This window comes from Varanus komodoensis, unplaced genomic scaffold, assembly GCF_004798865.1.
Source record: "Varanus komodoensis strain SLA01 unplaced genomic scaffold, ASM479886v1 scaffold19, whole genome shotgun sequence".
Lineage (NCBI taxonomy): Eukaryota > Metazoa > Chordata > Lepidosauria > Squamata > Varanidae > Varanus > Varanus komodoensis.
The window spans coordinates 16,867,394-16,881,374 of NW_025335550.1; the positions used below are offsets into that span (position 1 = coordinate 16,867,394).

Here is a 13,981-nt window from a genome sequence, read left to right on the forward strand (position 1 = left end):
TAGGAGCAATAAGAATAATACTGAGCAGTAGGAATCTCATAGAATCCATCGCAGAGATGAGAATGAGGCATTACTGGACAGTCAGAAGACAGTCAGACAAGCAAGAGATTCCTCAGAAATCTCCGCTCTGGCCAGTGGGGCAGGACTGGATGAGACATACTCCACTGGGAAAGGAAGTGTGGGGAGAGGGCCTTTCTTTTTCAGCGCAGGAGATAAGAGCAAGGCTCCCCAGAAGTAAGGAAACTTGAGGTAGGCACGTGGAGAGATTTCCCAAGCTTTCCTTGGCACAGGTGCACAGGTATAGTTTTTCTCCAACCAAAGTCGAGGAGAGCTGATACAAGCACCAGGAGAACCTCGCCATGAACATAGTAGGTCTTCAAGGAGCCAGGCTGTGCTCGATAGACTATGTTTTCTTCCTTGTTCTTTGCCACTGATTGGCTTCCTTGAACTGCTTATTGCTTACACACTGCAACTGATTTGCCTCTTAAAACTACCTTTTGCTTCCTGCCCAGAATCTGACCAACCTTTTCCCATTCCGTAATTCTCTGGAGTCCTTAGTCCAGCTTTTATCCAGTTTTCTCCAAAACTCAGATGGTTTGCTTTTGGGGTGAAAGCAAGGAAGTTCACAAGAGGCATACCACGGTTTTGGGTCAGGGAAGCTCACACTGTGGCAGCAACTAGTGCCCACTCAGACGCAAAGCACTTCTGGGTGACTTGGAGCCAGTCACTGACTCTCAGCCTAATGTACCTCATAGGGTTGTTGTTGTAAGGGTAAGATGAGGGGGAAGAGGAGGGTTATGTGAGATGCCTTGGGTTCCTTGAAGGGAAAAATGTGGGTGATGAGATGAGATGATATATAAAAATGCTGGCTGCAGCCTAGCGGTCTTCCTCTAAGGACACAGATGTGCCGCAGAGGATTTCAGTAGAATCTCTTGCTGGTTCTCCCCAAGGGCCCAGGAGCACTCAGTGACCGAGGAGATTGGGTTTGTTTTATTCTCGGGGGGGGGGGGGGCAGCCAGGACCAGCGGGCCCTGCTGCCCCAGCTGTTGTGCCCTCAGACAGCATTGCCTGCAGGTATTATGTCACCACAGTCTGTCTCCATGATAGTCTAGGACAGTCTTCCCCAGGCTGATGCCCTCCAGAGAGATTCAGCTAGAAGAATTTGGAGCAGTGCTACAGGAAAGACGCCAACTCAAGGCCACAAAAATGCTCTAGCTTTTGAGGTCTCTTATCGGGTAAGGTGTTACGGAGAGCACAATGGTGGGAAGGACAGGACAGGGGAGAGAGAATAAGGTGGAAGGCAGAATTATGACTGCAGTAGTCAGAATCTTCACATGATGTGGTGGAATGTGTTTTCACAAGTTCAAGTTGTACCAGATTTTGTGATTTTTTTAGTTTTCAGTGCCCCTAGACCACTAGGAACAAGAAAGTAGCAGACAAATATTGATCTTCCATTTTTGAAAATATTAAATCCCACTGTGAACTCAGAGCTGTCCTTATCTTGTGCAAACCAGGCAGATGGCGTGAACACTGAAAAATAGAAGTAGAGGTAAATCAGGCAATCTTCATATTAGCAAATCTGGATATAATTTTTGATGCTATACTAGCAGAAAAAATAAACAGAAGCCAGAAGCCTTTCCCAGCTTAGTGCCATGTAATTTTCATTCTACTCCTGGAGGCACCACAAGGAAGGATGTTCCAGCGGCTTCTACAGCACCAGCACAACACAAAGAAGGGGATCACTGTATAGTATAATTTCTAAAGAGTTCTTTTCTCAATCATCTTGGGATTTAAAGGCTGAATGAAGAACGGATGTAGGGGGAAACAGCAACAATCCTTGATCAAGAGCTTGATTGCACAATGCAACATCCTTCTGTTGCCTTTTTCTCATGCGAGTCCTTGATGGGACCTCATGTGATTATGCAGAAGCTGCCAGTAAGAAATATCCCTGAACTCATTTTCCTCCTATCACCTCAATGTTTGATAAAATATGGAGACTGTGAGTTCATTCATACTCATTCTGTTTTCTCTATTGCCAGCCTCTGCCTATTCCTGTGGACAACTTTTGCTTATTTATGTGTGGACAGTGCCATCTTTTGCAAGTGGCACCAGACTTAGTGGTATCTGTGTGGCATCGTTCTGTTCTTGCTTAAAAGGAACACAATAAAGTTTTTCTCTGGTCTAGCTTTCTGATTGGCATGCCCTCTTAAGCCTTCTGTGACAGTTTGAATTTAAGGTATCATTTACTCTGCATATTGACCCATACAGATAAGCATTTTATGACACATTTCACTGCACATCTGCAGTGTAATGTACCTCTTGGCAGGATGATACAGATTACTAAAGTACATTATGATGAGGGAATTCACACTGGGGTGGTTCGGCTATGTTTATGCATCCTTTGTCATTATTATTCTAGAGTAAACCCAATAAACATAGTGGAGGTGGATTCACAGCAGTTATTGCCATCTAGTTGCCATAATGTTTATGTGTCTTTTGTACTTTCTCATCTGCTGTAAAAATCTTGATTTCCTTCTCTTTATGAAGTACTTTATTGGTTCTTGTAAGAATTTACAAAGAAACTTTCTCTTTTCTTTTTCTTTTTTTGAATAACTGGAGGCAGGATTAGAGTTTAATATGGCTGCCTTTGAAGCATGCTTATTTTAAAGTAATCCTTGGAGACTGTGCTTGAATGTAAATGCTAAAACTAAAGGGTAGTTTGGGCCAGTGAAAATTAATTCTTTTTCACTACATACAAAGCAAGGATTAGAACATATATTGTATAGGTGCAAGATTAAATATTGTAGTTTAATTTCCATGGTTACATACACCAGTTTGCATTTTTAGTCAGTACCAGAACTTAAATATGATTTGCAGCTAAACTTTATAATGAAAGGGATACAGTAAACCAAGTGTGTCTGTCTGTGTGTATTCCAAATAAATTATTAGAAAACAATCTGCTTAGCCATACCTGAAGATCTTATTCAATAGTGGATGAGTGGACGCGCATACTCTACTCCTCCATGCTCATAATGTGTAACATAAGTACTTTTGCCAATGCCCACATACCAAAAGTTCCCCATTGGATATCCATGTTTTACATTATATTATCCACGGAGTGGATGGACACACCCATTTCAATACTAGGGAGCAGAATCTGTGGTCAAGGTTAACATCTGAACTAGGACTAAGTGGATACAAAAGTGTGGGAAGCATTCTCTCTCTCTCTCTCTCTCTCTCTCTCTCTCTCTCGTATCCTCTTATGTTTGGGCACATGTGTCAACCTGGAACATTCATGTCCTTGTTCTAAGTGGTAATTCATAGAATACTGCTCTGGTTAAGCTTTATAAGATGTTATCCATCAACAAGAATAGAGTATGTATAAGGCATCATTCACATTTTAATATGCTTTTTTCCAAGAGAAAGGGAAACATAGTTTCAATAAACAGTGGACAATGTGAAGTTGCAGATTATTCAAGTTCCTGTAATTGTTCAAGAGTGACTGAGTAGCTCATCCCTTAACTCACCCTGAAGTGGTAGCATGCTGTTTTATTGTTTGCTAAATGAAACCTGGCTGAGTTCCTTTGGAAGCACATTCCGGTAACAGTGGGCTGTTTGGTCAACTCTTCAAACCAGGGGTGTCTGGAAAGGATATTTTAAAAAACCAAAGAGCCTTTTCATGTTTTGCTGGTACTTTCTGGACTAGATTGGACAACAATTATCTTCAAGTGTTTTGGTAGTTAACAGTCTGGGAGAGTTGTTCCTGACTTGTGTTTTAATTGGAGCTGCCAGGGCTCCTGACCCCTGAAAGCCACAATCCTGAACTGCATTAAAGTCAGTTCACTAAGTTCATTTAGGGTTGCAGTGGCAAAGTTTTACAGGACTTTTTTGCAGATTTTCCTACCACTATAATATTTATACATTAGTGAAACCTAGCCTACCAAACGATTGCTGTCTGCTTGTGGGATGGTTCAGATGTCACATTAAGCTGTGGTTAGGCATAGCCTTATTTACCAATTGGTAAAACAACTCTGTAGTTTATCATTACAAGTATAAGTTACAGTGAGTCTCAAGTTTGCCTGCTTCTCCCACCTCTTCCATTCTGGTCAGCACAAGAAGTTTGGAAGTTTTTGCTTCCGCTTTCGGTTAACCACAGCTTGCTGTATCATATGCACCCATAGAAAAATGTGGTTAATTATGGTAAGTTGAAACAAGCCAATGTCAAACCATAGTTTTGAACTTGGCTTGTTTCAACTAATCACAGCAAAGCTTATTGACAGTTTAGGATTTGGATGACATACTAAAGTGTGATTGATTTAAATTGGGAATGGAAAGTGTGATTTCCTTGAAGTCATACTGGAGGAGGAGGAAACAGACAAACCTAAGGTTCACGGAGACTTATAATGCTAAACCGTGGTGGAGTATTATGTTCAAATGTAGCCAGTGTATAGCAAATTTCTTAGGGTTTTCATAACATATATGAAAGGCATGACCAAATGTCTGCCTTTGTGTGATCACACGAGTTTTTAATGGCATGGTGTAGTTTTGCCAATCAATCATAGAACTATAGCATGAGAACTTCATAGGTAAAGAAACATGAACGCAACCTGTTCTTGACAAGATACTTCATTATAATTGATGGGCATTCTGCAATTGCTTCAAACAGTACTTCAGTCAGTCCTCCTGCATTAAAAACTGAATCCACATAAGATCATTCAAGCAAATGCTTATCTGAATCAAAGTATGATAGGGACCATCAGGATAATGTTGCTGGTTTATTTTGAATGCTGGTAAGGCAAAGATAGATCATCCACACTATTGTAGTCCTGCTTGCTATGTATGGGTGTGAAAGCTAGACAGTGAAGAAAGCTGACCTGAAGAAAATAGATGCATTTGAGACATGTTGCTGAAGGAGAGCCTTGGAAATACCCTGGACTGACAGATGAGCAATCGAGTCCTAGGTCAAATCAAGCTAGAGTTTTCCCTAGAAGCAAAAATGACAAAACTGGGGCTGTCTTACTTTGGGCACATCATGAGAAGGCAAAACTCCTTGGAAAAGGTCATCATGCCAGGGAAAGCTGAAGGCAGAAGAAGAAAAGGAAGAGTAAATCAGAGGCGGATTACTCCACAAATGAGCAGGGCAGACACAGATGGGACATTTTGGAGGGCTTTCATTTGTAGGGTTGCCATAAGATGGACATGACTTGACACCACAGAACAACAATGGCAAAGTTGTTCATAGGGTATGGAAACATAAAAGGGCACCATAACAAGTGCAAGGATATTATCCAATAGCCAAGGGGCATGCAGCCTCTTTGGGCACATTTGGCAGGGGAGCTGATTGCTTTAGGTATGCCGCAACATAAGCTCATTACAGATGAAACCATCATCCTGCAGCCACTTGTCATCTTAACATTCTAAGAATGTCTCTGAACCCGATGTGTGGCCCAAGGCATCAATGGCAAAAGAAGCTGGGAGCAGTGAGAACCTCTCTCTTTCTTATGAAATGATCCCAGTTCCCCATGCTGGGCACCATGTTGCCTGCTCCTGCAATTGGGCCACAGACTGTAGAGAACTATCATTTGAAGTCCCAAACCTCACATAGGCCAGTGGTGTTCCTGGAACTCCAACTGGTCTCTAAAAAAATGTACAGCTCCTAATTCCTCGGGACTTTTTTGTGCCTTTACCCTGGTTATACAGTGTCTTGCAGAAATATCCACCTCCCTGCCACCCCAATTCTTCCACATTTTGTTGTGTTACAGCCTGGAATTGAAATTGATTTAATGGGCATTGTTACCACTTGATGTACTTATCTGTTTGTTTTATTTATGATGTTGGAAGCCATCCCGAGGCTTATGCGAATACAAAAATTCCAAATAAATAAATAAATGAATGAATGAATGAATGAATGAATGAATGTACACATGTTACTCAACACTGTAAAGGTGCAAACTATGCTTATTGTGGCATAAAAGTTAAACATAAAACAAGCTGGCACTTGTTTGCATATGCATGCACCCCTTTGCTGCAACATGCCTAAATAATCTCTCGTGCAACTTGCATCCTCCAGAATACTATAAGTAGTTGAGTGGAGTCTACCCACATGTAATTCCAATGCCACTAGATCTCAGATTAAAGATGCCCATTTCAGGGTTTGTTGGAGAGCATATCTAAGCAAACAGCATAATGAAGAGCTAGGAGCTATCGAAACAACTCTGTGATAAATAATATAGGATTGGGTTAGGAAAAAATATATCCCAAAGAAGGAATTTCTCCTCAAGCATATTAAATCCACTGTTATAAAATGGAAAGAACAGGGCTGTGCCTTGAGAAGGCTGTTCACCAAAACTCAGTGGACAGGAAAGGAGAGCATTAGTTAGAGAAGCAACCAAGAGACCAGTGGTAACTCTGAAGGAGCTGCAAAGAATTTCAACTATGATGGGAGAAACCATCCAGGGGCTGTTGGTTACCCAGATGTCTCACAAAGCCCAGCTTAATGGAAGAGTGCCATTGCTGAAAGAGACCCATCTCAAAGTCCACGTGGACTTTGCAGAAAGGCATGTGGGTGACACAGCAAACTGATTCTGTTCTGATGGACCAGCATTGGTCCTCTTTTGCCTAGCTTCAAAACGCTATGTGTGCTGCAAGGCCAACAGTGCTTATTGCCCTGAGAACCCCATCTGTACAGTGAGCCACGGTGGTGTCAGCATCATGTTGGACATGCTTTTCCTTGGCAAGGACTGGGAAACTGGTCAAGACTGGGAGCAAGATAGATGGAACCAAATGCAGGAAGATCTGTTTCCGTCTCTTAAGGGGCCTGGGCCTGCAGGGCAGTTAAGGTTCACCTTGCAGCAGAACAGTGAGTCTGTATGCACAGCCAAAAAACCAGTGAAGTTGTTGCCAAGCGCCCAGTCAAGGCCAGGCCTCAGTCTGATGGAGAACCTGCGACAAAGCTTGAGAGCTGCCGTTCACCAATGGTCCTCATCCAACCTGACAGAGCTGTAGCAACTTTGCCAGGAAATATGAGAAAACATTGCAGGATCCAGATGTGCAAAACTTGATAAAAGCTTATCCAAGAAACCTTGCTTGCAGTCAAGGGTGTTTCTACCACGTATTGCCTCAGCGGGTGAATACGTACACAACTGACGAGTGTCAGTTAGCCTTTGTTTATTTTTTGTGCCATAAAATATATGTCTTACACATTCTAGATCAGGTGGTATCAATGCCAATTAAATCAATTTTGATTCTAGGTTGTAAAAAAATGTGGGAAAGTGAAAGGGTCATGCGAGGGGGAGGTGACTACTTCTGCAGGCAATGCAGAACTTAATCCCTACTTAGTTTCTGGTAAATATGTTCCTTTTTTATTCTGTTTCCACAATTTTTTTTAAGAGTAGGTACCTGGCTTTATTCATTTTAGTATTTTTAGTGTTCTGTTTTGAAATGTTTAATTAATTAAATGGGGAGTTATTAATTTAGATCAAATTTCAGATAAACCTGAGGAAAAGGTAGATTTTAGTAGTATTCTGACATGTTCTCAATTTTTAAAAAAACAATCAGCATTAAAGAAGGTAACTGAGGGAGCCTAGCTAAAACCCAGGCTGGTATCATTTCAGGACATACACACACAAAACAGTATAACTCTGTGTGTGTGTGTGTATCGATATATGTAATGTTATATAGTCTTGGAAGCTGCTCAGTTAACTTATTTTGATTGGTTTGAAATGGCTGTCATGACAACTTTCTGTGTTTTTAGTTGTGGCCAACAGTAGAAATAATTGGACACTGGAAAAAAAAAACCTAATTCTTTTGCCTGCCATAGAATATTACGAGACATAACAATGCACAGCAGTCATTTTAATTACAATGTTCTTTTTTCTTTTTTTCCTTTTCTCTTCTTTTCTTTTAAATGGAGAGCTTTGAAGTTTCACTGCAAACAGAAACAATCCCAAGCAATGGTTTTCTTTTGAATTGTGGTAATAATGACAACATTAGAAAGGTCTTTGGCAATTTTTAAAAAACATCTCTGAGCTTATATATCTCTTAAATTATGTAAAATCTGTTTTAACTAAGCTCTACCAAAAAATAAGGATTGCTGAAATGCTCTGTTCAGTGTGAAGTGGTGTTTGCCATTTATTAGAAGAAGTCAATTAAATTTGTTATGTGAACTTTGGGATCCAGATTGTTGATTTATGTGTACCCAAGGGCTTGTGCACACCCAGGAATTTTTTTTACTTTTTAATTTTGAAGAACAGATCTTTTGCTATGCAAATTTCTTTAGGAAGCCATCTCACAGAGCATTCCTCCTCTCATTTGCTCAGCAGAAGGGCCATTGAGTTCCATGGGACTTATGCCCTGGTATGTATGCATTGCATTGCAGCCTTTGTTTCAGAAGCAGTTTGTCATCTGGCAAGGCCCAAAGACTGGTTAGTCTTTCATAACTCAATAGTTATAGTCTCTGTGTCTGATAAAACCTGTGAACGTGAGTTCTAAAAAATCTGCAAGTTCCAAGACAAGATGGTAAGTTCAAAAGCCAAATTTCTTGTGTCATCAGTGATGCTTCTGCTTGAGTTTGAGTGGATCTTTGCAACTTGGTGACTACAACTTCTGGTAATTTTTGTTAATTTCTTTCCTATGTAACAAATTCCCTTTGTTTGGAATGCAGGTAAACATTCAGCCTTCAGAATGGCACCGCTCTCTGCTGCTGCCTCAGTCCTGGGCAGGATTTATGGAGAGAGCCTACCATGCAATTTTGCAAGTATGAGGAGTTGGCTTATGTCTGTGCCTGTGGGGCAGGGTTGTGCTTGTGTTACCTATCTGAGCATTAAGGATAGGGGAGTAAATATATAATTCATATTAATGAGTAAATCTGTCAGCTAGATATAAAATAATGAGAAAGCAAGATGCAAACAGTTTTGGTTCACTACATTTGAAGCGACTTACCAGCATTTGGGAATACTTAACCTTTTCCTTTCTGCCTTTCGAGTTCTTGACACAGGGTACTCACTTGGAGACTATGGGCTGTATACAGACTAGGTTGCACCTCTCCCATTTATTTGAATGGATCTGAAGTGCAAGTAATATAGATCCATTCTTGTCAACCTGCCAGCTAAATGGAAACCACTGGTGGAATAGATCTCTCCTCTCCCAGCATGCTCCCCAAATCTGCTGCAGGGGTTGAATAACCTTCCAGAGCAGACTTGGGAACATGGAAGGGTGAGGGGAGAGAGGACACCTTGAGTGAGTGATGGTGGAGAGGTATTAAAGGTGTAAAAACTATCATAAGATCTAGGGTTATTCACACCTTTTGGAAAAGTATAGAGTTTCTTTGGATTCATTTGTTTGTATTATATTCCCTGGGTTTCTATCATGGATCATCTGTGGCTCATACTGTAGTTTTCCATGGGGGCTTCATATGACAGCCATCCAGTAACTCATCGAAGATGATAGTTTTTCTCTTATATGTCACAGTGCCACACTGAGAACTGATTTCATGAAATGATCTCTTCCCATTTTCCTACTATCTTTAGTTTGGAAATTTTCTTCTAGATTTTAGAAGCACATTCTATAAATACTACTGTAATGAATGCCAGTGGGATCATTATTAATATTATTGTTGTTATTATTTTAGGGAAGTTGTATGGTTAGCAAACTATGAGAAGAAAGAAATGTGTAACAAATTCTTGTTTAGTGAGACAGGCAGGCTATTGTTTACCAATATCATTTCATTCTCAAAGTTAATACCCACAAGCAAGCAGAAATGCCCAAGAGTTGGACCCAAGTGGCATTATAATCCTGTATCTGTGTACTCAAAAGTACATCCCTCTTAGTTCAGTATGACTCACTTCCAGGGAGATAGGTATACAACTGAATCCTTAGTCACACTTCTGGTAGACCTAATGAAATCAATGAGACAAAGTAATGACTAACCTGCCCCATTGACATCAATAGGACCACCATATGTATAGCTAAAGTGTAGATCCAACCCTGAGTGCCCAATTTTGAGGGTTCCCCTCTCTCACACAGACACACGTGGAGGCAAGGGACAGTAATTAATGGAACTAATTATTTTATTTAGACCTATAACTTAGGTGCATCCACATTCCTCAGAAGTAAAAATTCAAATTCCATCATTTAGCACATAGTTTATTGTGCTGGAAGGGCCCATAAAGGACAATTTGATTTGATTGCAAAGTGGGCCCCAGGGAAAAGGTTACATCTGTTATGAAAGTGTTCCCCAAAGAAATCTCTAGATTACCACCCGTGCAAGGTCTCCTGCTGATTTATGTTGTGATTGTACAGGGAAGGCAAGCTGAGTTGGAGATGCAGTTAAAGCATGGAAAAGAGGGACCCGAAGAAGTGCAATACAAACAATTTACAGCCTGGCTCTGGTAAGGGGTTGACGATCTGCTCCTCGTCACTTGAAAAGGTGGTAGGGAAGTGGGGAAAAGAACACAGAGGACACTTCAAAGGACTGCAAGTTGCAAGTTTTACTGACAGAATAAGTGCTAATGACAAAAGCCAGATAGAATCCTTTAGCTTAAAGGGGAACAACTAAGGGAAGGTATTGTCAGTAAGAACAGCTTTATTTACCAGTAGCTCTTCTTTATATGGTGATTGGAAAATCTGGTGATTGGATTGGCAGCAAAGTGGAAAACCAGCTGCTTTGTTTTGGCACAGAAACCACTTCCGGAAAGCTAGAAAAGGGATGCTGATGTCCAGGCATAACTTTCTTGTAAGAAATTAGTTATTGAAATGTCCCGTCAACTTACCTGGCTTGTATATTCTCTGTCTCTCTGTCTCTGTCTCTCTCTCTCTTTCGCCTCTGTGTGTGTGTGTGTGTGTGTGTGTGTGTGTGTGTGTGTGTGAGATACAACTATGTTACAAAGTTGCTTTGTTTTGTTGACACTTAAACCCAATAAAAATTGTAGGGTATTTCATCCTTATTCATCAGCCATGTTGTCTGGGGCTGAGAGAATGTGTAGTCCAGCGTGCTTCTTGGCTACCAGTTTGAAGAATGCTGGACTGCTTCCTTGCTGTTTAGAAACTGGAACTTCGGTAAACATGTATCCTGGTGCCCATCCAGTCTTTTAAACTAGGACTGGCCATTAGCAGTCCTGGCCAGGGCCGATGGAAGCTGAAGTCCAAATCATTTGGAGAACACAAGGCTGGGAAACACTGCTTTCAGGAACTTAAAATGTTCCCTGAAAAAAATTAGGATCATCTGTTGCAACTTATAAAGCTGCAAATAAATATACATGTAGTCCAACATGCCTGAATGTGCCTTCATTATCATCCATCCAATCACTGAAGTCTTCCAAAGAGTCACTCCAAATAAATGGGTTGAAAATATGGCAGCTCCCTGCCAAGGAATACCCTTCAAATCAAGATCAGGCGTGAACCTCTATTATTTATTTTCTATGTTTGCTGAAGATGCTACTTTTCCTCCAAGTATTTCCTAACTGATGAATAAATTCCAGCTCCTGCTTTATTGATCCATATGGTTTTTCCTGTAACTTTTTGTATTTTGAGTTTCAGTGTATTGTACTTTGCTCTGATATCTCCTGAAGTGGAGTATACCTGTTACAATAAATATTCTGAACATGTATTTTAGCTTAAAATAACAGCTAGTGCTTCAACCCCAAGTAACCTCAAGCCAGTGGGAATTCTATTGCTTTTTTCCCCACCGTAGTAATTTCCCCATGACAATGGGGTACTTTCCAACTCCCCTGTCCACAGATTAATTTCATGCTGGCTAGCAAATACCTAGTCAAGAGTGTACCCTGCTAAATGTGTAGGGAGATAGTCCATGGTTGCCACAGTAGCCATGAAATCCTGAGCTGCTCCAGGTATAGGGACCTCAGTGTAAATGTTGAAATTCCCCAATGTAATCAGTGCTGGGGTAACCAACCACATCCCCAAGACTATTTATTCTAGCTTAGACAAGGGGCACCAACAGAATCAGAATTGTATCTTGATGCTTTGCCACTAGGTAAACACAGTAAGGCCTTGGGGACTCCCAGAGAGGGAGTAGAGGGATGGGATCATGATAGATCGATGGAATTCTGCCTCCTAACACATTGGATCTTGCTCACTAGTCACTCCATTCAAAAGCTAAGGGCTATTTAAAGGCGTCTACATACCCAGTGAATCCTATGCATTTCTTTTTTCATAAACACAACCATAGCAGTGCCATAGTACAAACTGCCATTCAAGCTAATCCTTCTTTTCTTTCTCTTTTACCAGGGTCAGAGATATGTTGACTGATGTTATCAAGGGTGCTTCTAAGTAAGATACTTGTTTCTAAATAAGAACAACTCATTTTAACTTCTCTGTGTTGGATGTGTTTTCTTCTTCACTGGGGAGTGAGTAGTGGTCCAGTCTGCTTTGGTTGGTTTCCTGTCATTTCATACAGGGAGCCTCCTAAAAATAAATATTAATTGAAGAGACTGCAACACTCTTCCATGTTCAGGTCCTGTGAACCCTGACGTTCTTTTCTGCTGCTCCTAGGGCTAAACCAGATAAAAGAATGGGGGGGGGGGGGGAATTTCCTAGTGTCTCTTTCTACTCCCACTGAAATGTTGCCTTTGGAAATATTTTTTTACATCAAAAATATTGAAGAAAGTCCCATCCCACTTAAGTATGACATATGACTGCAAAAATGATGGTTCTCATACAGCTTAGTTCCCACAAAAACGTAATAATTCATACAATTTTCCCTTGTAAGTCACAGCTTCACCTTTAAAATAGGTTTCAATAAATTGTCTTTTCCCATTTTCCTGTAATTTTTAATGTGGAAGTATCATTACTTATATTCTAGTAGCTTCTTAGGGCCAAACTGAAGCTGGAACAATTTGCATAAGTAGCATGTTTGTGTATTAGGGGAAAAAAATGGAAATAGTAGGCACAGGGATTCTGACCTGGGTCTGGTCCTGCATAAGGAGGATTCTTCCCCCCCCCCCCAATTTTACCTAATCCCAGTTCACACTTGGTATTTGCACTTGAAGGAAAACAAGAGTTTGTACCAATAAATGTTTTCTTCCATTCATGTGCAGGATCCCCATCAGTGGTATGTGTCATGGCAATCTGTATACCCATATCCCCAAGGGGAACTCAAGCATATGAACAAGCCAGTTTAGTATTTTTCACCTCCACCAGAAACATGACTTTTGTAATGCCATTGCATTTTAATTTGTCAAACCATCTCCAAATACTTTGCATTACAACAGGGAACAATATATTTTTCCTAGGAGAATCCATTTTTCCCCAGCTGCTGTGAAGAGTGCAGCTAAATTCAGGGTGGATAATGCTGACAGCATGCCTGTTAATCAAAAAGTGCCAAGACTAATGTGGGAAGGGAGACGGATTATCCCTCACCTGCCCCCACTATCCATCCATTCAGCTCTGCTCCTCTGTGCCTGCTACTTACACTCACAGGATTGCAAATTGTGTGAATACTGTTATATTTGGGTTGGCCCTTGGGCTGGATTCTGCAATCTTTTGAAAAGCCTATAAAATGGAACACATACAAGTATCTGGCCACTCAAAATGAGAACAGAGAAGGTTGCTCTTATTCTTGCTTTCCTTTGATTCATTATTGTGTGGGCTAGGAGGAGGAGGAGGAGGAAATTTCTAACCCACTCCATTAGCCATACAGCTCCCTGGGCAGGTTACAACAACAAAATACAAAGTAAATAGGATTGACTGAAAGCAAGGCATCATACTGACTGGGTTGAGCCAATATAATAATACATGTTCTGAGTAGGGTTGTGCAAGAAAACTGTCTTGGGCAGATTCTCCCATTTTGACTTCCCAAACGATTGTCCACCTTGCAGTGGCCCAGAATCCTGGACAGTGGGTCTGGGGTTTGCAGGGCACTCTCCCAGAAGGGAGTCCCACATACTGTGCAGCCTGTGCTGTTCTTCCATGCCCACCTCTTCCGCTAGCAGCAGCGATTGGAGAAGTTTGGCCATCAGGAATGGGG

General features: G+C 41.1%; 1 protein-coding gene across 4 annotated transcripts in view; it reads left to right on the top strand.

Moving 5' to 3' along the window:
- Positions 1 to 13,981, top strand: part of FOCAD (focadhesin) — a 147,997-nt gene that overhangs the window by 88,712 nt on the left and 45,304 nt on the right. For all 4 annotated transcript variants that reach the window (XM_044427581.1, XM_044427582.1, XM_044427580.1 and 1 more), the window contains 3 exons: positions 8,663 to 8,755; positions 10,300 to 10,388; positions 12,244 to 12,285. In XM_044427581.1, the coding sequence (XP_044283516.1) occupies positions 8,663 to 8,755; positions 10,300 to 10,388; positions 12,244 to 12,285 (224 nt within the window). The remainder of the gene's footprint in view (positions 1 to 8,662; positions 8,756 to 10,299; positions 10,389 to 12,243; positions 12,286 to 13,981) is intronic.